The sequence below is a fragment of the Eubalaena glacialis genome, chromosome 10 (assembly GCF_028564815.1).
Source record: "Eubalaena glacialis isolate mEubGla1 chromosome 10, mEubGla1.1.hap2.+ XY, whole genome shotgun sequence".
NCBI classification, from domain to species: Eukaryota; Metazoa; Chordata; class Mammalia; order Artiodactyla; family Balaenidae; genus Eubalaena; species Eubalaena glacialis.
The window spans coordinates 65263466-65286103 of NC_083725.1; the positions used below are offsets into that span (position 1 = coordinate 65263466).

General features: G+C 40.3%; 2 protein-coding genes and 1 non-coding gene across 5 annotated transcripts in view; 1 reads left to right on the plus strand and 2 right to left on the minus strand.

Moving 5' to 3' along the window:
* The window catches only part of AAMDC (adipogenesis associated Mth938 domain containing), a 33460-nt gene extending 14050 nt beyond the window's left edge, over window positions 1–19410 (minus strand). Inside the window, exons 1-2 of one of the 3 annotated variants that reach the window (XM_061204102.1) lie at window positions 19250–19410; window positions 5287–5457 (exon numbers count right to left, since the gene is read on the minus strand). In XM_061204102.1, the coding sequence (XP_061060085.1) occupies window positions 5287–5409 (123 nt within the window). In that variant the 5' untranslated portion in view covers window positions 5410–5457; window positions 19250–19410. Of the gene's footprint in view, window positions 1–5286; window positions 5458–10599; window positions 10750–19249 lie in introns of those variants that run through there. The other 2 variants (XM_061204101.1, XM_061204103.1) reach the window with 2 other exon arrangements.
* On the minus strand, window positions 16831–16937 carry LOC133100194 (U6 spliceosomal RNA). The gene has a single exon (XR_009702433.1). It is a non-coding gene; the product is annotated as a U6 spliceosomal RNA (small nuclear RNA).
* Window positions 19411–19560: 150 nt separating the features above from the next.
* Window positions 19561–22638, plus strand: part of RSF1 (remodeling and spacing factor 1) — a 170445-nt gene continuing 167367 nt past the window's right edge. The window contains exon 1 of the mRNA XM_061204104.1: window positions 19561–19970. Coding sequence (XP_061060087.1) covers window positions 19784–19970 — 187 coding nt within the window. The 5' untranslated portion in view covers window positions 19561–19783. The remainder of the gene's footprint in view (window positions 19971–22638) is intronic.

Below are 22638 nucleotides of genomic sequence, written 5' to 3' on the forward strand. Positions count from 1 at the left end.
AACCTTTAGTCTGATCAAATGGACAAGACTCTGAGAATTATGTTATACTTTACACCTATTGCCTGTATTATATATAAAAATAAAACCACAAAATCGGCGATAGTTATAGAGGGCATTTTGGGGGAAATTTGAAGATAAACTGTATACTAAATAGTAATATTGTATCAAGGATAATATCCTTATTTGTGAGAATGATATTGTGGCTATGTAGGAGAATGTTTATGTTCTTAGGAAAGCAATGCTAAAATATCTGCCATTTACACTCAAATGATTGGGGAAAAATGTGTGTGTGTGTTTGTGTGTGTGTGTGTGTGTTTAGAGGGAAAAAACAAACATGGCAAAGTATTAACAACTTGAAGATTTTGAGAAAGGGTGTGTGGCTATTTATCATATTCATACAACTGTTTCATAGGTTTAATATTGTTTAAAATTAAAAGGTGGGACTAAAATCAACTACACTTCAATAAAAAAATTTTTTTTAAATAGGTGGGGTAAAGTTTCCACATTTCCTTTGGTTCTCTTTAGGTGCCTGCTAATTGGTTTGGCTTTCTTTTAAATTTACACTTTTGTCATATCTTCCTCCTTGTCCCCTTTCAGCCTAACAAAAGGATGTATAAATGAAAGACCTATGCATGTTTCCGCATAGAAAACTCTTCTCCAATAAGACAGTTATTGCTTTAGGATAGAAATGAGTGAGGACAGTATGTAATAGTAGAAAAGTATAGGCTTTATAGTAAGACTCAGGTGCAAATCTTGGTTCCAAAAATTATTAGTGGTGTGACCCTGGAAAAGCTATATTTGATCAGGCACACAGCAGTTGTTTAATGATTGGTAGAGATTTGGGAGTAGGTAGTAGTAATTATTATTTCAAGGACACTGGTTGAAGACAGTAAATTTTATTGATATTTCCATTCTGCAATCACTATATCATCTGCCTCTTCCCACCCTTAAACTGATAAAAAAGGAATCACAACATTAACCTACCTCAGAAGGAATGTCACAAAGTATAAAAAAAATTTTTTAACGACATTTATAATTAAAAATTCAATGCAGCCAACATTTATTGAGCCCATACTTTATGGGCACTGTGCTAAATGCATAGTTCTTGCCCTTAGGGAGTTCACCACTTAGTGAGGGAAACACGTAAATACAAACTCAGTACAATACAGGTGAGCTGCACTAAGTGCTAAAATGGAGGCACAAAGTATTATAGGAATACTGAGAATGGAGTAAGCAGCTCATTCTCACAAGGATTATCAGGAAGTGCTTCATAGAGGAGATAAAACAAAAGCTAGGAATTGAAGGATATATAAGATTTCAACAGGTACCAAGGGGAGCAGGTCATTTCAAGTAAAGGAAATGGTTTTAGGGACTTCCCTGGTGGCATAGTGGATAAGACTCTGCGCTCCCAATGCAGGGGGCCTGGGTTCAATCCTTGGTCAGGGAACTAGATCCCACATGCATGCCGCAACTAGGAGTTCGTATGCCACAACTAAGGAGGCCTGGAGCCACAACTAAGAAGCCCACCTGCCGCAACTAAGGAGCCTACGTGCTGCAACTAAGGAGCTGGTGAACCACAACTAAGGAGCCCGCCTGCCACAACTAAGACCCAGCGCAACCAAATAAATAAATAAATAACAATAAATAAAAGGAAATAGTTTTACCAAAGGTACAGAGAATGAAAGATCATGGTAGGTTTGTAAGGGAATATGTATTTGGTATGGAATAGCTAGGTCTTCAGATGTGTTATGAAATATAGGGGATGAGAATGAAGGAAAAATTTGGAACTGTATCATTTTTTTGAGAAAATGGCCCTGAACACTATCCTAAGGAGTTTTGCTTAATTCTGAGGTCTATGGAAAGCCTTTGAAATTTTCTAAGCAGAGCAGTGACATGACTAGCTTTATGTTGGCCAAGTCAACAAATGTACTTTGTTGGATATGGTGGAGGAGAAAATTGGAGAAATAAAAATTTTGTCTGATGTTTCTCTTCTAGGTGACTGGGTGGATAGTGATTCCATTAATGGAGACGGAGAACACAAGAAAGTACCTGGATATTTGGGGGGGTGGGGAGGTAGGGAAAAGGAAATGAAATCAGCTTTGCATATGTTCAGTTTAAGTTGCCCAAGGAACAACTCATATGCAGATGTACAACATGTGATTGAATATTCTGATAGTTTGGATAACTGTTCAGCAAATATTCACTCTTTTTGCCCTCTTACTGTGGGCAGAATATACTCCTATGCCCTACTGATGTGGGAACTTATGTTGGTGAACCTGGGGCAAGCAAAGCCTTGAAATATACTTGCTCAGTGGGGCTTATGTTTGTGAGCTTCAGATAACACCGTGAGAAGATCAGGTCCTGGCTAGCTCACTGGTCCAAGATGGATAAGAGACATACGGAGTACCCAGCCAGCTTGCCAACTGCAGCTTGGAGTAGAGCTGCTCCAGCTAGACCTATAAGCATGATAATAAACACTTACTATTGTAAATCACTAAGTTTTGGGTAGTTCATTAAAAAGAATAGCTGAACAAGGGAATTCCCTGGCAGTCCAGTGGTTAGGACTCGACGCTTTCACTGCTGTGGGCCCAGGTTCAATCCCTGGTCGGGGACCTAAAATTCTATAAGCTGCGTGATGCAGCCAAAAAAAAAAAAAATAGCTGAACAATACTACTATATATTTAGAGCATAAAAAATAACTAGAGATAATACCTCCATCAGTTCATGGCATAAACAATTGTAGTAGTCTAAAGTAAAAAGAAATCCCCTAAACACTCTCAGGCACTTAATTCCCTCAAGGATTCCCTATTAAGCAGCATTTGATGTACAAATCAGAGTGTTTCATGTCCAAGACTTTTAAAAGAATTAATTCAGTCATTTCTATAGTTGAGAAACATACTGTAGAGCAGTATTATATGCTAGGCGTTGTGCTAGGTAACTAAGGAAGAAAAGAAAAAAAAGATCAAGTATCTACTATGTGACAGGCACTGTGGTAGATGCTTTACAAAGATGAACATATTTAGTATTCAAAGCAACCACGTGAAATATATTATTTTCCAGGTCCCACCCCCAAGAGATTATGATTCAGTAGTTGGGAGGAGTGCAGGAGATATAGAACATGCATTTTAAACAAGCCTCTAGGTGATTGTGATGCAAGAGATCCATGAATCGCACTGAGAAATACTCAGTGAGAGAAAGAATGAATTTGCATGATGGCAAGTGGCATGCATTTTTCAAATTTATTCGTCCCAACCCATTTATTACTCTTACATCAAGCCATGACAAAGAGACATTATTATTCTCCTTTTATAAATGGTTAAACTGAGGCACAGTCAGGCTATATAACTTGGTTAAGGTATCTAGTTAAAATGTGACAGTGCCTGGACCTATAAATCTAAATATCTACTAGATATCTCTTGACGCCCTAATGTAAGTTCAAGCTCAACATATTCCAAAAGAATTAATCATTTTCTCTACCCAGCCTCTGCCCCAAACACAAACACATCTGTTCCTCCTCTTCATATATCCAATCTCAATAAATGGCACCACCATGTACCCATTTATCCATGCTAGAATTCTCCTTTGCCTGCTAAATCTAATAAACTGCCTTATCCTGCCAATTTCACCTTCTTTTCTGAAATTAATTTTTTTTACTGAAGTACAGTTGAATTACAATGTTGTGTTAATTGCTGCTGTACAGCAAAGTGACTCAATTATACATATATATACATACTTTTTCATATTATTTTCCATTATGGTTTATCACAGGATATTGAATATAGTTTCCTGTGCTACACAGTAGGACCTTGTTGTTTATTTATTCTGTATATACCAGTTTGCATCTGCTAATCCCAAACTCCCAATCCAACCCTCTCACCTTCTTAATAGTTTTCATATTTGCTGTTTCATATCCACCCACACTACTACTAACTTAACAATAACAGCTTCATTTATTGAGTGCCTACACCATATCTAGCACAGTACAGTAACCCTTAGATCAGCTCTGTGAGGTGGGTAATATCACTATCTCCATTTTATAGATGAGGACTCTGAGGCTTAATAGCTTTGATTTGATGTCCTTTTGCTTCTATACAGATGAGTTCTAGTCAACAGCTCAGCTTTCCCTCTCATCTTTCCTAGTTCTTCTCTCTCCAACTAGTTCTAGAACACCTCCTCTTGTTTATTCTACTGACAAATGAAACTTAACAAGATGAAAACTAAACCTACAGCAAACTTTTCCTATTTTCCTATTATCATCACTGGCAACGTCACAGTTTTGTAGTCTTTAGTGTTGAAGTTTATAAGAGGAATCATGATGTTGTAGAAAGGAACAGGAAAGAAAGTTAGAATCTGACCTTAATTTACTATTTGATTTCACATTTTTCTAGCTTTCTAGCTCTAAACTCTGTGCTTATTAAGTTTCCTTAAATACAGAATGAGGTTAAGGGTAATAACTCATGTGGTCTTATATGGGAAAAATATAATATATAGTGTTAAATCCATTTCTGAAGAAAAAAAATCTCTCCATTGGGGCACACTCATAAGTTGGTACTCCAATATATCTTAAACCCATAGTCTGGATAATCTTTGTCAGTCAAATCAATCTCCTGCTTAAGTATCTGAAGTGGCTATGTCTTGTCTACTGAATAAAATGTAAACTGAGCTCTGCAGACACCCGACACCCTCAACCATACCACTGCCTATTCTTACACCACACTAGCTTTACTCTATGAAACAATCCAATGGAGTCATTTGGTTCACAAGCATTACAGCTTCTTATTCCTCAGCCTTCTCTCATTCTGTCCCTTCTATATCTCAAAGCCCTCTCATTTCTTTTACTAATCCTTTCTTTTTATAAAGAAAGGTATATTCCTTTCTTTAAGATCCAGGTTGGTAGCTAACAAGCAACTAGGTGTCTGGATCAAAACAATGAGTGTATGCAGTTCAAAACAAAGGCACCACAATGAGACCGGTAGGAGGGGTGGACTCACGATATAATCAAATCCTGTACCCCAGGGGTGGGCAACCCACAAACTGGAGATTAATTATATTACAGAGGTTCTCATACAGGAGTGAGAGTTCTGAGCCCCACGTAAGGCCTTCCAGCCCAGGGGTCTGGCACCATGAAGAGGACTTGGCTTTGAAGGCCTGCAGGACTTGAACGCAGAAGCTCCTCAGGATTGATGGAAATAGAGACTTCACTCTTAAAGGGCATACACAAAATCTCATACACCCTGGGACCAAGGGTAAAAGCAGTAATTTGATAGAAGACTGGCCCAGACTTACCTGCTGGTCTTGGAGGGTCTCCTGGGGTGGCGGAGACCCTGGGGACATAGACAATGGTAGCAGAAACATCAGGAAGCATTCATCTGCATGAGCTCTCCTGGAGGCTGGCACACCTTGGCACATCGAGACCTGGCCCCACGGAACAGGCTGTAGGCTTTAGTGCTGGGACGCCTGAGGCCAAATAACAAACTGGGTGGGAACATAGCCCCACCCATCAGCAGACAGGCTGCCTAAAGACTTCCTGAGCCCACAGCCACCTCTAGACAGCTTCTAGACACAGCCCTGCCCACCAGGGGGCAGACATCAGAACTAAGAAAACTACAGTTCTGCAGCCTGCCGCACCTGCTGGCCCCTGGCCCTTGGGTGATGAGAGGGGAGTGTAATCCTGGGACACATAGGATGTCTCCTACAGAGGACCACTTTTCCAAGGTGGAGAAACATAACTAACCTACCACATACATAAAAATACAAACAGCAATTTCGAAAAGATGAGGAGACAGAGGAATATGTTTCAGATGAAGGAACAAGATAAAACCCCAGAGGAAGAACTAAGTGACATGGAGATAGGCAATCTACCCACGAAAGAGTTGAGAGTAATGATCGTAAAGATGATCAAAGAACTCAGGAGGAGAATGGATGCACAGAGTGAGAAATTAGAAGTTTTTAACAAGGAATTAGAAAATATAAAGAACAACGAAACAGAACTGACAAATACAATAACTGAAATGAAAAACGCACTAGAAGGAATCAATAGTAGACTAAATGAAGCAGATGAATGGATCAGTGAGCTGGAATACAGAGTAGTGGAAATCACCACCACCAAAGGGAAAGAAGAAAAAAAAAATGAAAGAAATGAGGACAGTTTGAGAGACCTCTGGGACAACATCAAATGCACTAATATTTGCATTATAGGGATCCCATAAGAAGAGAGAAAGGGCCTGAAAAAACATTTGAAGAGATAGTAGCTGAAACCCTCCCTAACCTGAGAAAGGAAATAGTCACCAAAGTCTAGGAAGCGCAGAGTCCCATACAGGATTAACCCACAGAGGAACACACTAAGATGTTGTAATCAAAATGATAAAAATTAAAGATAGAGAGAATATTAAAAACAACAAGGAAAAAGCAACAAATAACATACAAAGGAACTCCCATAAGGCTATCAGCTGATTTTTCAGCAGAAACTCTGCAGGCCAGAAGGGAGTGGCACAATACACTTAAAGTGATGAAAGAGGAAAAATCCACAATCAAATAATACTCTACCCAACAAGGCTCTTGTTCAGATTTGACGGAGAAATCAAAAGCTTTACAGAAAAGCAAAAGCTAAAAGAATTCAGCACCACCAAACCAGCTTTATGACAAATGCTAAAGGAACTTCTCTAGGCAGAAAAGAAAAGGCCACAACTAGGAACAAGAAAATTACGAAATGGAAAAGCTCACTGGTAAAGGCAAGCATACAAAAAAGGTAGGAAATCATCCACATACATAGCTAGTAGGGAGGTTAAATGACAAAAGTAGTGAAATTATTTGTATCCACAATAAGTGGTTAAGGGATACACAAAACAATTAGATGTAAAATATAATATCAAAAAAAGTAATTGTGGGGCTTCCCTGGCGGTCCAGTGGTTAAGATTCTGTGCTTCAACTGCTGGGGTGTGGGTTCGGTCCCTAGTCAGGGAACTAAGATCCCACATGCTGTGTGGCATGGCCAAAAAAAAAAAAAAAGCAATTGTGAGGGGAAGAGAGTACAAATGCAGGTTATCTAAAATGCATTGGACATTAAGAGATCAGCAACTTAAACATATATATATACAGACTGCTACACAAAAGCCTCACTGTAAACAAAAATCTCTAATAGATATATACACAAAAAAGAAAAAGGAATCCAAACATAACACTAAAGATACTCATCAAGGACTTCCCTGGTGGTGCAGTGGTTAAGAATCCACCTGCCAATGCAGGGGACATGGGTTCAAGCCCTGGTCCGGGAAGATCCCACATGCCACAGAGCAATAGAGCCCATGCACCACAACTACCAAGCCTGCGCTCTGGAGCCTGCGAGCCGCAACTACTGAGAGAATAACCTTCTCTCATGCCACGGAGCAACTAAGCCCATGCGCCACAACTACTGAAGCCTGCGTGCCTAGAGCCTGTGCTCCACAACAAGAGAAGCCACCACAATGAGAAGCCCGTGCACTGTAACGAAGAGCAGCCCCTGCTCACCGCAACTAGAGAAAGCCTGTGTGCAGCAACAAAGACCCAACATAGCCAAAAAAAATAAATAAATAAATAAAAATTTTTAAAAAAGATAGTCATCAAATCACAAGAGAAGAGAACAAAAGAAGAAAGGGGAAAAAAAGACCTCACAAACAAATCCAAAACAATTAACAAAATGGCAATAGTAACATACCTATTGATAATTACCTTAAATGTAAACGAACTAAATGCTCAAACCAAAAGATATACACTGGCTATATATCTGGATAGATACAAAACAGGACCTGTATATATGCTGCCTACAAGACACTCATTTCAGGTCTAGAGACACATACAGACTGAAAGCGAGGGGACGGTAGATGATATTCCATGCAAATGGAAATCAAAACAAAGCCAGAGTAGCAATATTTTTATCAGAGAAAGCAGACTTTGAAATGAAGATTGTTACAAGCGATAAAGAAGGACATATACATAATGATCAAAGGATCAATCCAAGAAGAAGATATAACAATTGTAAATACTTAGGAACACCTCAATATACAAAGCAAATGTTAACAAACATAAAAGGAGAAATTGACAGTAACACAATAATAGTGGGGGACTTCAACACACCCCACTATCCCATCCCCACTTCTGTGGTCGCCTTGGAAAGCAACAACCTGGGATCACAGTGAAAACCACCAGCTGTGCAATCACCTAATGGATTAAAGCTCCTTCAAATGCCCATTCCCAGAGAACTGTCATTATTTGACCTGTCTGGTGGTTCCTTGGAAGGCCCCGCTCATAGGCTGTCTTTATTTGATCTGACTTGGAACTTGCCAGTGCAAACCATCTTTTCTCCCAGAGAAGCTTGTCAAAAACAGTCAAAGACAATTGTTTAACAGTGCAGCTGCCTGAGGCAGTAGACAACAGGGCAAATGAGAGGTTCCAATAAACTAAAATGAAAAAAATAAGAAATGAGATGTTTATGGGGGCTTTGAAAAGCTCAGGTATGAACCTTGGTATTGAAAAGGCCATACACATGTCCAGGATTGTGCACATGCTCAGGAATGACATGAAAAGGCCCTAAGATCACAATTCTGGGTACCCTTGAGAGTCTGCATAAGCAAGGAGCAAGCAGAGTTTTAAACTGTCTGGCTAAGTGCTGACTGCATACCCCAAATTGCATACAGAGCCCCTTACCATAAAGTGGAACACCTATTGGTTTCAGACATATAGGGAAACTTCTGTCATTGTTTCAGGAAACCATATCTAAAGAACTAAAGGAAAGTGTGAGAACAGTATCTAATCAAATAGAGAATAACAATAAAAAGATAGAAATTATTTTTTAAAGGAAATTCTGGAGCTGAAAAGTACAATATTGAAAAGTTCACTAAAGGGGTACAATGGCAGGTAAGAATCAGCAAAACTGAAAGATAGGTAAATTGAGATGATCCAATCTGAGAAAAAGGATAGAAAAATGAATGAAAACAATGAACAGAGCCTCAAGAGACCTGTGGGACACCTGAAACCCCTACAAAAAACAAAAAAACAAAAAAAACACACAACACACTCCCTAACAGTTTTCACAGAGGAGAAGAGATAGAAGGGGCAGAAAGAATATTTGAAGAAATAATGGGTGAAAACGTCCCAAAGTTGATGATGAACAACAATCTACACATCTATGAAGCTCAATACATTCCAAGTAGCATAAACTCAAAGAGATCCACATGTAGATGTATCACAGTCAAAGTGTCAAAAGTTAAATAGAAAGAGAGAATTTTGAAAGCAGCAAGAGAGAAGTGACTTGTCAAATCCAAAGAAATCTTAATAACATTTGATTTCTCATTAGTAACCAGTAATGCCAAAAAAAGTGGGATGACATTTTCAAAGCACTGAAAGAAAGACTGTCTATCACAAATTGTATATCCAGCAAAACTATCCTTCAGAATGGAAGGATCAACTTCCATCACTACAGGACGAAGAGCTCCATTACTCGCACCTAAGTGTAAATTATTAAAACAAACAAACCAACAAACATAACCTAAAAAGAATTTTTTTTAACCCCAATCATTCAAAGACTTTGGAAAAGGTCCAAAGAGGAAACAGCAAATTAAGAAATACGTATTCAAGAAAAAATATAAATATTTGGTAGGAAAGGTGAAAATCTGTGATATTTCAAGAAAGACTGCTGCCTGCCTCCCTCCTCCTAGTTCAGTGAGGTGGAGACTCCACTCCAGACTGCTGCAGCCAAGAACATAGGGCTATTTCTTCTTTCAGCTACCAGCTGTAAGGCTTTCTTCCTGGGAGAATCAGGACATCAATGTTTCTCATACTGCCTGCAGCTATCTATTGCTGAAGCTAAGTCCCAAGTGAGTGTGGTGGAGAGGTAGGGGGTTCCCTTCTTTTATCCAACCTCCACTCATGGAATGGAGACTCTATTTTGGGCATGGCACACTGAGAATACTTGAGGAGCTTCAGTATAAGGGAAATGAAATTTCAAATCACAATGAGATAACATTTCACATCAACTAGGATGGTATAATAAAAACAAAGCAAAACAAATAAGAGTAAGAGTTGATGAGGAAGGATTTAGAAAAACTGGATCCATCATACATTTCTAACATCTATAATGTAAAATGGTGCAGTTACTTTGGAAAACAGTCTGGCAGTTCCTCAAAAGGTGAAACATAGAGTTACCATATTACCCAGAGTTTCCAATCCTAGGTATGTGCTTAAGAGAACTGAATGATTTTGTTTATATGAAACATCTAGAATAGGCACATCTATAGCAACAGAACGTAGTAGTTGCCAGGAGCTGGAGGGAGGGAAGAATGGGTAGTGACTGCTAACGGTTATGGGGTTTCCTCTGGGGTGATAAACATATTCTGGAGTTAGTAGTGGTAGCTATTGTACAAGGTTATGCCAAAAAGTCCACTGAATTGCATACTTTAAAACTCTAATGGTGAGTTTAATGGTATGTATATTATATCGAGAGAGAGAGAGAGAGAAAATGAAAGAAATAGTTACTTTTTACTTGGAACTTTGTCATTATGGCTTAGGAGTTTGAAAATCACTTGGTCAACCTTATGCAGTGTCAACCATACACTAATAGCTTACCTCAGTTCCTGTTTCTCTCCAATCCCAAGCCCGACTTCCCCCTGGCCACACTTTGCAGTCCTTATAGATTTTAGTAGAGCCTTGTACTTTCATTTGCCCCCATGAGAGGGAAGCAATTTCAGGGGAAGACATAAGGAACTTAATTGAACTCTGAAATTAAAAGAAAAATATACTAAATCAGTTTTAAAGTAAGGTTGAAACAGCTCCAAAATACAGGAGCTATACTATAAACAGAATGTATTTCAAAATATAATGCTGTATACAAAATATAGTAAGCCCTGGTCCTCTATGAGTTAAGAAGCATCTTTCTCATTTATGTGGTTGTCACTTCTTCTCCGGAGGTCTAAAAAGTGAAATGTTTTTCTTGGGATCCTGAATCATCCAACCATGGAAACTAGATACTACAATTACTTCTCAGACTCTGGAGGGAATTCTCAGGATATTTTTGAGAGATAAAATTAAAGGTGGAGATTTACCTCAGCATGATGGAGTGAGGAAGTTGACAAATCCTTTCCCAAAAAGCAGGTATAAAGCTGGAAAAACTGTCAAAATAACAATTTGGCACTCTGGAAATAATATTAAAGACATACTGCAAACTGAAAAACGCTTATTCATGAAAACCACTGAATTTCAGATAAGAACAGTAAGATGTTTTTTTGTTCTTGCCTGGGATTACTCCCATGCCCCTACAACAGTTCTGTTGGCACAGAGGTTCAACTTGATTGGGGCAGGGCATGAAAACCAACAATCTTGCTGCTAAGGCAGAGGAGGCTCACTTGATTTAGAGCATTTTCAGTTAACCTGGTGATTTCAGTGGCAAGTAAATATGGATGGCAGGTGGCTCTGCTTCCTTAATATTGTTAAGCCTGTTTGGAACAAGCAATGGATTGTCAGAGTAGACAGGGATTTAAAAGGAATTCCCAAGAGGTGCTTGATAAGCTCTCTATCCAGAGTGGAGCAAAGGCTGTGAGCATATGCATCAAAGACAGGAATAGGCCTAAGCCATGGAAATGTTCTGGGCCAATGGAGCCTATAGAACATGCAAGGTGAAGAGGTGAGGGGGCTCAGGAGGACTCAGAAGAATGTAAGAGCCAGGGAAGAGATGAAAACATCTGAACATTGAATGTACTCCCCAGCACACACACTGATCCATCAGTAGAGAGGGTAAGTCTTACTGGCTTGAGGTGTTTGAACACAATCTTTGGCTGTACACTAAGATATATAGACACAGAGGAGACCCCCTAGGAAGCCAAGCTTAAAAGTGAAAACAAGGGGAACTCCCTGGCGGTCCAGTGATTAGGACTTGGCACTTTCACTTCTGAGACCAGGGTTCAATCCCTGGTTGGGGAGTTCCCGCAAGCCACGTAGCACGGACGAAAAAAGAAAGAAAAAAAAAGCCCTTAATACAGATTTCAGTGGCCACACATTGCATGGGAGACAGAATCCACAGATTTAGTTTAGGCAAGTGACTAAACAGAAACAAATAAACTAAGAACAACAATGTAGAGGGAAAATCCAAATCCAGACTCTATAATACACTATCTAAAATGCCCAGTTTTCAATAAAAAATTACAAGACATGCAAAGAAACAAAAAAATGTGACTCACACTCATCAATTGAAACAGTATCTGAGCACTCCCATATATCTGATTTAGCAAAGACTTCAAAGAAGCTACTCTAAATATGTTCAAAGAACTAAAGGAAACTATTCATAAAGAATCAAAATTATGATGAAACAGGGGAGGGGCAAGTTAGGGGGATGGGATTAAGAGATACAAAATGCTCTGTATAAAATAGATATGCAACAAGGATATATTGTATAGCACAGGGAATTATAGCCATCAGTGTTCTTGTAACTTTTAGCGGAGTATAATTTGTAAAAATACTGAATCACTATGCTGTATACCTAAAACTAATATAATGTTGTAAATCAACTATACCTCAGGGACTTCCCTGGTGGTCCAGTGGTTAAGAATCCACCTTCCAGTGCAGGGGACGTGGGTTCCATCCCTGGTCAGGGAACTAAGATCCCGCATGCCGCAGGGCAACGAAGCCCGTGTGCTGCAACTACAGAGTCTGCATGCCACAACTACAGAGCCCGTGTGCCACAACTAAGACCTGACACAGCCAAAAATAAATAAATAAATATTTAAAGAAAACTATACTTCAATGTAAAAATTATGATGACAATGACTCAATGAATATAGAATCTCAATAAAGAGCTAGACATTTCAAAAAAGAATCAAATGGGAATTCTAGCATTGATAAGTACACTTAACTAAACGGTGCTTGATTCAGGTTTCTCCAGAGAAACAGCACCAGTAGACTATATATATTAACAGATTTATTTCACAGAAGTGGCTCATGCAATTGTGGGGATTGCCTAGTGCAAAATGTGCAGGGCAGGCTGGCAGGCTGCTAACTCTCAGGCAAGAGTTGTCATTTCAGTATTGACGTGTTATTTCTTCTTCCTCAAGGAAACCTCACTTTTCCTTTTGAGGCCTTTCAACTAATTGAATGAGGCCTTCCAAGAGTATTGAGGATAATCTTCTTTATTTAGAAGTCAGCTAATTGTAGATGTAAACTAGGTCCACAAAACACCTTCATAGCACCACCTAGATTAGTGTTTGATTGGATAACTGAGTGCTATAGCCCAGCCAAACTGACACATAAAATTAACCTTCACAGTCCACCCCTTGTTAATATGGTACCTATATACATGTCCTTAAACTGTATTTAATCTCCAAATAAAGACAATAACAAAGTGATATTTCTCCCTAATATTAATAACTACTAACCCATTTTTAAAATGTGGAATATAACAAAGGACATAAACACACTATTTGGTGCTATGGGAGGAAGACACAAATTTATAAAACATGATTCTTGTTGAGAAGTTAATATTACACTAGAGGAGAGAAGACATATGCAAATAACTGTAACAATTTTTTAAAGGTGACTTTTAAAAATTACAAGGTAACTTGAAAAGTGGTATAAGGAAATTGTAATGAATTGTTATGAGGGTTGAGAAAGACTTCTGTACTAGTCTGCTAGAGTTTCCATAGTAAAATAACATAGACTGGGTAGCTTAAACAACAGAAATTTACTTTCTCATAGTCTGGAGACTGGAAGTCCAAGATCAAAGTGCCAGCAGGGCTGGTTTCTGGTGAGACCTCTCTTCCTGGCATGCAGATGGATTCTTTCTTGCTTTATCCCCACATGGCCTTTTCTCTGTTCATGAGCACTCTTGATGTCTTTTCCTTTTCCTATAAGGATACCAGTCCCATGGGATTAGAGCCCCAGTCCTCATGGCCTCATTTAACTTTAGTTACCTCCTTAAAGGCTCTATTTCCAAATATAGTCCCATTGAGGATTAGGGCTTCAACATATGAATTTTGGGGAGGCACAGTTCGGTCCATAGTAGCTATCCTATGGCAGTACTACACAGTTTTGATTACTGTAGCTTTGTAGTCACTTTTGAAACCAGGAAGTGTGAGACCTTCAACTTTGTTCATCACTTAAAAAACCATTGAGGATATTCTGGGTTCCCTGCACTTCCATATTAATATTAGGACCAACTTACACATTTCTACAAAAAAGCCAACATAATTTTTCTTTCAGTAAAAATAATTATTTCATCAGAGAAATTGGTTTCAGCCATGTTCTTAAGAAATAAGAATAGACTGATGCATAACTCTTAAGAAAAAAGATGGTAAGACACTTCTAAAAGTGTTTCTTCAATGAATAGAATTCTATTGCAACAGAGAATTCAGTTATCATTAAGAGAAAGAACCAGAAAATGGCTGGATTAAATCTTGTTTTTACTACTTCTTTTTATTTTCATATATTTTCCTATGAAACTATTTTGAAGACCATAGATTCCTACTTCTGTTGACACAACAGCTTTTTCACTACATATAACATATCCACATACTTCTAGAAGTATTTCTTGTAAAAGTGAGTTTTAAACAAACCTAAGTAAATTTGCTCATCACTAATTAGGAATTCCCAAACTGGCTCCACAATTGAATCGAATTCACTTCAATATACATTTGCCAGGCTTACAATATCTGTAAAAAAAATTGTGTGACAAATGCAAAGATAATATGTTGGGGAGACAGAAATATGTATAAATTATTCCATTATAAGGCAGACTGTTATCAATGTAATTTGACAAAATTGAAGGCTAAGCCATTAAATTTTAAAATCAGAGCATAATTACATTCAATTAAATGCAGAAATATCTTTTAGAGTTCAAGAGTTTTCACAAATGTATAAACTTGCCAGTCATGAAACAGAATGTATCTCGAAATTTCCCTTGTGCACCTTTCTAGTCAATCCCCTTCCAAGCTCAAAAGAAGCTTTTGATTTCTATTCCCATATATTAGCTAGACCTTCATATTGATGGAATTTTACAGTACCTACTCTTTTGTGTCTTTCTTCTTTCACTCAAAATGCTTTTGAGATTCACCCATGTTGTAATATATATCAAGTGTGTATCAGTCTGAGCAGTAGTCTGTTGAAAGACTATATCACAATTTATTTACCCATTCTTCTTCTGACGAGCATTTTGTTTGTTTCTTTTTGGTATTTTGAATAAACTAGTCATTAATTCTGAATGCAAAACTATTTTGTCTTTTCCCCTAAGAGAATGTGAAATTTGAACTATCTTAAGAAATTTCTTATTCATAAATAAAGACTGAGTGTAGGTAATTTAATTCTTATTTAAAGGCTTCTTTATGGCAGTAGCAATAAATTACAGTTTTTTTTTTAAAGCTACTTTTTTTTCTATCTTTACCTTTTAGTCTGATATATATAACGCAATTATTTAACTACATAAATTGGGATTAAATTCTTGTAACCCACAAATTCTCTTAGCCCAAGGCAAGAAGAGACAGTGCTTATCATTTATTTTTTTTCCAAGAACAGACTTAGTGAAGGTATGACCTAAACCTTGTTTTGTAGTACAACATCTCTCATCTTTTGGGTGGATATAACTTTTGATGCCCATGGACTTTGTTCTAATGCCAATCTTGATCAGAAAAGCAGAAATTCTAACCTTATTTATCAGTCCCCGCTTTGAGTAACAATGTCAGCACTGAGAAAAGAAAAAAATTATATAAAGCTTTTTTTTTAGAAAGTTATATTTACAATCCCATGGGAGAGCAGGTGAGGTGCTGGAAAAGCTGAAAGCGAAGAGAAAGGAAAGAGGCAGGGGGGTAGTGTTCAGAAAATGATATAACTAAATCTTTCTTTTGGTTTGAAGGTTTTTTTTCCATCAAAATTCATTCACAGGGCTTCCCTGGTGGCGCAGTGGTTGAGAATCTGCCTGCCAATGCAGGGGACACGGGTTCGAGCCCTGGTCTGGGAAGATCCCACATGCCGCGGAGCAACTAGGCCCGTGAGCCACAACTACTGAGCCTGCGCGTCTGGAGCTTGTGCTCCGCAACAAGAGAGGCCGTGACAGTGAGAGGCCTGCGCACCGCGATGAAGAGTGGCCCCCGCTCGCCACAACTAGAGAAAGCCCTCGTACAGAAACGAAGACCCAACACAGCCAAAAAATTAATTAATTAATTAAAAAAAATGGTTGTAATAGGACAGAGGATTTAAAAAAAAAAAATTCATTCACAAAGATATGATTTTATTTAATATTGTGTACCTGCCTTTCATTTAAGGTCAATTAAGTTATGATCTTATGAAGATTTTTGTATCTTTGCAAAACTGGTAAGTTCTGGGTCAAATTTTTCTTAAACTGGGGTCTTTAGGGTCCCAGGTATAGAGATATATACTTGGGAGTTTGAGAGTTCTAACAACATATTTCAGTTTAGTTTTTTTTTTTTTAATTGAGGGATAGTTGATGAACAATATTATATAAGCTTCATGTGTACAACAACACAGTGATTCACACTTTTAAAACACAATTTTTAAAGGTTAAACTATATTTATATCCATTATATTGTAAAATATTGGCTATATTCCCTGTGTTGTACAATATATGTTTTAGTTTAGTTCTGTTTCATTTCACTGTTGTTTAAAATATTTTACTAAACATTAAATTAAGACTTCTCTTTTGCTATGATAATTCATCACATTTTCCTAAAGTGAGACTTTTCTTTTTTTTTTAACTTTTTTTTTTAAACATCTTTATTGGAGTATAATTGCTTTACAATAGTGTGTTAGTTTCTGCTTTATAACAAAGTGAATCAGCTATACATACACACATATCCCCATAAAAATATGGAACGCTTCACAAATTTGCGTGTCATCCTTGCGCAGGGGCCATGCTAATCTTCTCTGTATCGTTCCAATTTTAGTATACGTGCTGCCGAAGCGAGCACTTTTTTAACTTTTCTATTGTGGCACAATATACATAACATAAATCTTACCATTTTAACCATTTTTAAGTGTACAGTTCAATGGCATGAAGTACATTCACATTGTTGTATAGACTTTAATTACATCAGTATTTCTTAAACTGGAATTTTCAAGAGTATTTGTAAATTTTATTTTTTTTCTAAAATTAATTTTTATTGGCGTATAGTTGCTTTACAATGTTGTGTTAGTTTCTGCTGTACAGCAAAATGAATCAGCTATACATATACATATATCCCCTCTTTTTTGGATTTCCTTTCCATTTAGGTCACCACAGTGCATTAAGTACAATTCCTGTGCTATACAGTATGTTCTCATTAGTAATCTATTTTATACATAGTATCTATAGTGTATATGTGTCAATCCCAATCTCCCAATTCCTCCCCCTCCCAGTATTTGTAAATTTTAAAACAACATTTTTTTCCTTTAAAAAGGGTTTGTAGGGAATCCCCTGGTGGTGCAGTGGTTGTAGGGACTTCCCTGGTGGTGCAGTGGTTAAGAATCCGCCTGCCAAAGCAGGGGACACAGGTTCGAGCCCTGGTCTGGGAAGATCCCACATGCCATGGAGCAACTAAGCCCCAGCACCACAACTACTGAGCCTGCGCTCCAGAGCCCGCGAGCCACAACTACTGAGCCTGCATGCCACAACTACTGAAGCCCATGTGTCTAGAGCCCATGCTCCGCAGCAAAGAGAAGCCACCACAATCGCACTGCAACGAAGAGTAGCCGCTGCTCCGCTGCTCGCCACAACTAGAGAAAGCCCGTGCGCAGCAACAAAGACCCAACACAGCCAAAAATAAACAAATAAAATTTTAAAATAAATAAATTAATAAAAAGGGTTTGTATTTTTTTTTTTTTAAGTTTTTGGCTGCACCCCACTGGTATGTGGGATCTTAGTTCCCCGACCAGGGATCGAACCCTCACCTCCTGCATTGGAAGGCAGAGTCTTAACCATTGGACTGCTGGGGAAGTCCCAAAAAGGGTTTGTATATTATTTGAGATTAAGAATCAGTGTTCTAGGTAATAAACTCCTCTTATAATATAGAATTTTTTTCTCTTGATAAACGAGTATTCTTTCTTTCTTTAGATAATAAGTCTGATATAGAACATTACAGTTTTCCCTTTTACCTAGAAATGCAGAACAAAATTCAATTTTTAATTGTGGTAATCATTTTCTCTGTTCCCAATATAATTACTTGACTATATATTTCTTTATTTTCCTTTAATTATAAATGGTCCTATTTTAAATGGTTTATATTATACTTTGAAATTCTTTTTAGTAAGTAGATACTATATAAATTTTAAATGCGCACTGAAATTTTTGGCTCAGAGTAGTAAACTATCAATTACAAATAGCTGAATTCAATCTAAATTTTAGGAATTTTCTTCAATAGTAGCAACTAATATTTTTAAAGTATTTACAGTGTGCCAGGGCATTGTGCTAATCAATTTACTGTGAATTATCTAGTAAAATCCTATGTTGTAGGTACTATTATCACCCCGACTTTACAGAGGTTCAGAGAAATAAAAAATCTTCCGCAATGTCCTGAGGCGGTTCCGTTAGGAATCAAGTCTTGCTGAACTCCAAAGCTCAGGCTCTTAACCAAAATGCACATTGTATCCCAAGCTGCACATTCTACTCTGCATTACTGAATGGTTTTTCTGAGATTCTTTGTGGGAGAATGCTCACTGCTTCTCCCAACGAAGCGGAACCCTGTCTTGTAACAAACTTTTTGCCCTTGCACAAAGTTTCCTACCATGTCCACCCTCAGTGTAGTCCTAGTGCACCCTCTGATCTTGGGCCGCTACAGAGCCTGGTCCCCAGATCTTCGTGACTCAACAAAGCCCCTCCCCCTCACACGCTGGCAACCACAGCAGGGCCCTGTCCTCTCACACCTTGGTCCCTGTGAAGAGCCTGGTCCTTTTAGACCCTGATTTCCTAGCAGGGTCCCAACTCCTCAGACAGTGATCCCGGCAGAGCCTCGTTCCATCAGGCCCTCGTCCCCCAGAGTTTTCAGACACTGCTTTCCAGCACAGGTGCGGTTCTTGTACCTTAGCAGTATCCCTCAGCAAACTTTCACTGAGACATCTCCATACAAAGGTTCCATCCCAACCCCTAATTCAGGGCACCTCTCCACCTTTCCCCTCTCCAATTTTTTCTCAGAATCGTTTTTTTCCCCCCTATTCTGCTCTATTGTTGCATCTTATTCACTCTCCTCAACTTCCCCCACCATCTGGTGCCCCAGTTTCTGTCCCGGGAGTGCCCCCCCAAACTTACCCAACGCCTTCTCTCCGAGGAGCAGCGATCTCGAAAGGCTCCCTGCTTTACCTCTCACCTTTGCTCCCGCGGACCCGTTTAGGCGATCCCCCCGCGACTCGCCCGGCCCTGGAAAAGTCTTTTGGCCTGTTATCGAGTGAAGCTCCGCCCCCTTCAAGCCTATTGGTCACCGCTCCTAAAACTCCCGCCTCTCCAGCTTCCAGCCCGCCTCCCTGCCCCGCAGCCCTTGTTTTCATTCCCCTTGTCACACGAGGCAGTGGCGAACCCGAAGTGGGAGGAGCGAGGGAGGGGGGCGGAAAGAGAGCGGAAAGCGAAAGGCACGGGGCGCCTCTCTTTCCTACGTCTGACTCGGTTCTCGACTGCTCCGGGCCGCCGTTGTATTGTGGGATCGCTGCGCCGTGCCTGAGACGCTCGGATCCGCAGGGGCGCCCACTTGCTAGCGCCTCCTGTCGTCTGTAAGGTTGCCCTGCCATTCCTCGGCACCCCAACTCCCCCCACCCCCCTATCGCCTCCTCCTCCATCCTCCAGTTCAAAATGGCGGCGGCGGCGGCAGCGGCGGTGGCTATGGCTCCTCCGGGCTGCCCGGGTTCTTGCCCCAACTTCGCCGTAGTCTGCTCCTTCTTGGAGCGCTACGGGCCGCTGCTCGACCTGCCTGAGTTGCCGTTCCCCGAGCTGGAGCGGGTGCTGCAAGCTCCGCCGCCGGACGTCGGCAACGGAGAAGGTAAGCTAGGGGCCCGAACGCCCGGCGGGAAGCGGCCCTGGCACGCTCCTTTTCTCCGCTCTTCACAGACACCGCGGACCTCCGAGGCTCTGTCCTCCCGCTGGGGCGCAGTTCCGCCCGGCCGGTCTTCTCCTCCCAGCCCCCGGGGTCTTGGGCAGTGGGGAGGCGGGGCGGAGGCCCCGTAGGGCCACTCCGCCCGACGCCCATTAGAGGTGGGGGCGTCGCGGGCTAGGTCTGGGCTGGGGGCGGGGAGGGGTCATTGTGCTGGTCGGCCGCCCCTGGGACTGCTATCCCGCGGCGGGGGCCGGGCCCCCCAATCCTTCTCCCTCTCGGTGGCGGGGGAAGGGGAGCGCAGGTTCCGGCCAGCTTTGCGCTTTTCTCCTCTACTCCTCCCTCACTCCCTCCCCTCCTCCCACCATCCTCGCTACCATCTCCGGGGAGGCTGGGCTCATCTTCTCGGGGCGCCCCTTTCTCTCCCTCCACCTGGGTGGGCGGGGGCCAGCGGACACTTCATCTCTCCCTCCCTCTAGTGGGAACTCCCCCGAGAGAGTCGGCTCTGGTCTCTTTTCCTTTCTCCTCCAGGGCTGGTTTAACCCCCCAAACTCCTTCCTCTGAGTCGGGAGGTTTGCTCCTCCTCCTTAGGAGGGGGTCCTCCTCCATTCTCGCTTTGGGGGGCGAAGTCGGTTCAGCTTCTCCACTTTGGAGGGTAGAGGGTTAATTTCTCCTCCCCCATAGTTTTCCTCCTCCTCCCCACCTCCCCCCAAATAATAGAAGAGCATCTCCCCACTTTTCCAGTCCCTTCCCCCTTCATCCTGGCATAAGGCTTAGGGGAAGAAGAAGTCGCCCTCCCATTTGCAGGGTAGGGTGGGGTGGTTAGTATGTAGGGTGGAGGAGGGGCTCAGACGGAGGGGAAACAGTTGAAGAAGGTGCTTGTTGCTCATGTTTCTCTCTCTGGTGCCGCCGGTCTATTATTGGTGTTCGCAAGTGGTGCTCCTTCCACATAAGGCCACCGCGCGGCTTCAGGGCGCATGCTCTGCCCGGCCCCATTGAAACTTCCTGCTGGTGCTGCTGCGGCGGCGGCGGCGGCGGCTGGTGGTTCTTTTCGCTGGAGCATCTCCGCGCTGCGCCTGCTGCCTCCAACCCTCATTGAGCGCATACACTCACTCCCTATTTATTCCCGATCCATGCCTCTGCTTTCTGGCACATTTCTTTTTTCAGAGAAGGGTTTTTTTTGTTGTACTCTGAGCATTGCCTTTATCTGGGAACAGCCCTTGGCTGGAGAAGAAACGTTTCCAAATAGGTCTTTTTTTTTTTTCCCCCTTTTTGTCCGTATTAGGTGGCCACAGTGGACTGGGTATTGTGCAAAACAGATAGCTATTTCCTTTACAAGAAATCAGGGCCGCTCTTCAGTTCTCCATGGAAATGAAGAAGTTTCTGTTAACAGTATATTTACATAGCTAGGAAGAGCCCAAGTGTGAAGTTGTTCAAAATATTACCTATAGAGAAAATTATATTATGGCTACCAAAGACTCAAATTAATACAGCAGTTATGGTACAGGCATATATCTCTTCTTACCTGCCCAAATCTCCTCTACCATTCATAAACTCTGGCAAATAAAAGTTTATATAAAGACTTCCTGCAGAATTTCTTGAAAAGTTAAACTCCCCAATATAGTAATTTCAATTACAATTTGATGACTATCAAATTGTATTTATATTTCTTTCACGGAAATGGTCATTATGAAGGAGAGTGCCTTATAAGTTACTTTTAGGATACCTTGGGAAATGATGGTAATGTATCTATAAGAGAGAAATGTGGGAATTTGAGGAAAGGGATTGCTGGTAAATTGTTTTTGGAATGTATTTGGACCAAGTTGGAATGCAGGCATAAATTTTCTGTCATGGCATTATATTTTGGGTGGTATATAAGATTGCTTCTCCATTCCTTTTAAGTATTTTGGCCACTGCATTTGACTTCTGTTAGTAACAAAAAATATCAGGGTCAGTCTAATACTTCATGTTACTTTTCTATCTAGGATTGAACGATGGACGACTAGCTAAGTAAAAAATGAGAAGTAATACGAGTTGAGAGATTATACAGTGGGTTCAGCCATGCATTACTGTTGGTATAGTTTCAACTATAATAATAGATCTTATCATAAGGTGATCCAAGAATAATAATTAATGTTACACAGCTCAAGACCCTTGGCAAGTGAAAAGTCGCTGCAGGTGAAATTCTGCTACTGTGCAGGGAAAAGATTTTTAGGCCTTTGGTGATGGTTAACCTACTTATAGTAGTTGATAATACTGCTCCAACTAAGAAGATTTGGACTGAGTCTTGGGGAAGAAGTTGTGGTGTACTAGAAAGAGTTAAAAGACATTGGTTTTAGTTGAACTAAATATTTTGCTGATAATCTCTGGACAGCTGAATCAACCTCTTGAATAGTGTAATAATATGTAGTTTGTGGGGGCAAATTACTTAATTTCTATGGACCTCAGTTTCTTGAGTAAATAGAGGTAATATCTGGGGATCAAATGAAATGTTTCAAAAATCGTTTCATAAACCAAGTACTTATAAATATTATTATTATTATTTTTTTTGGCCATGCCGCACTGCCTGCTGGATCTTAGTTCCCCGACCAGGGATTGAACCCGGACCCTGGTAATG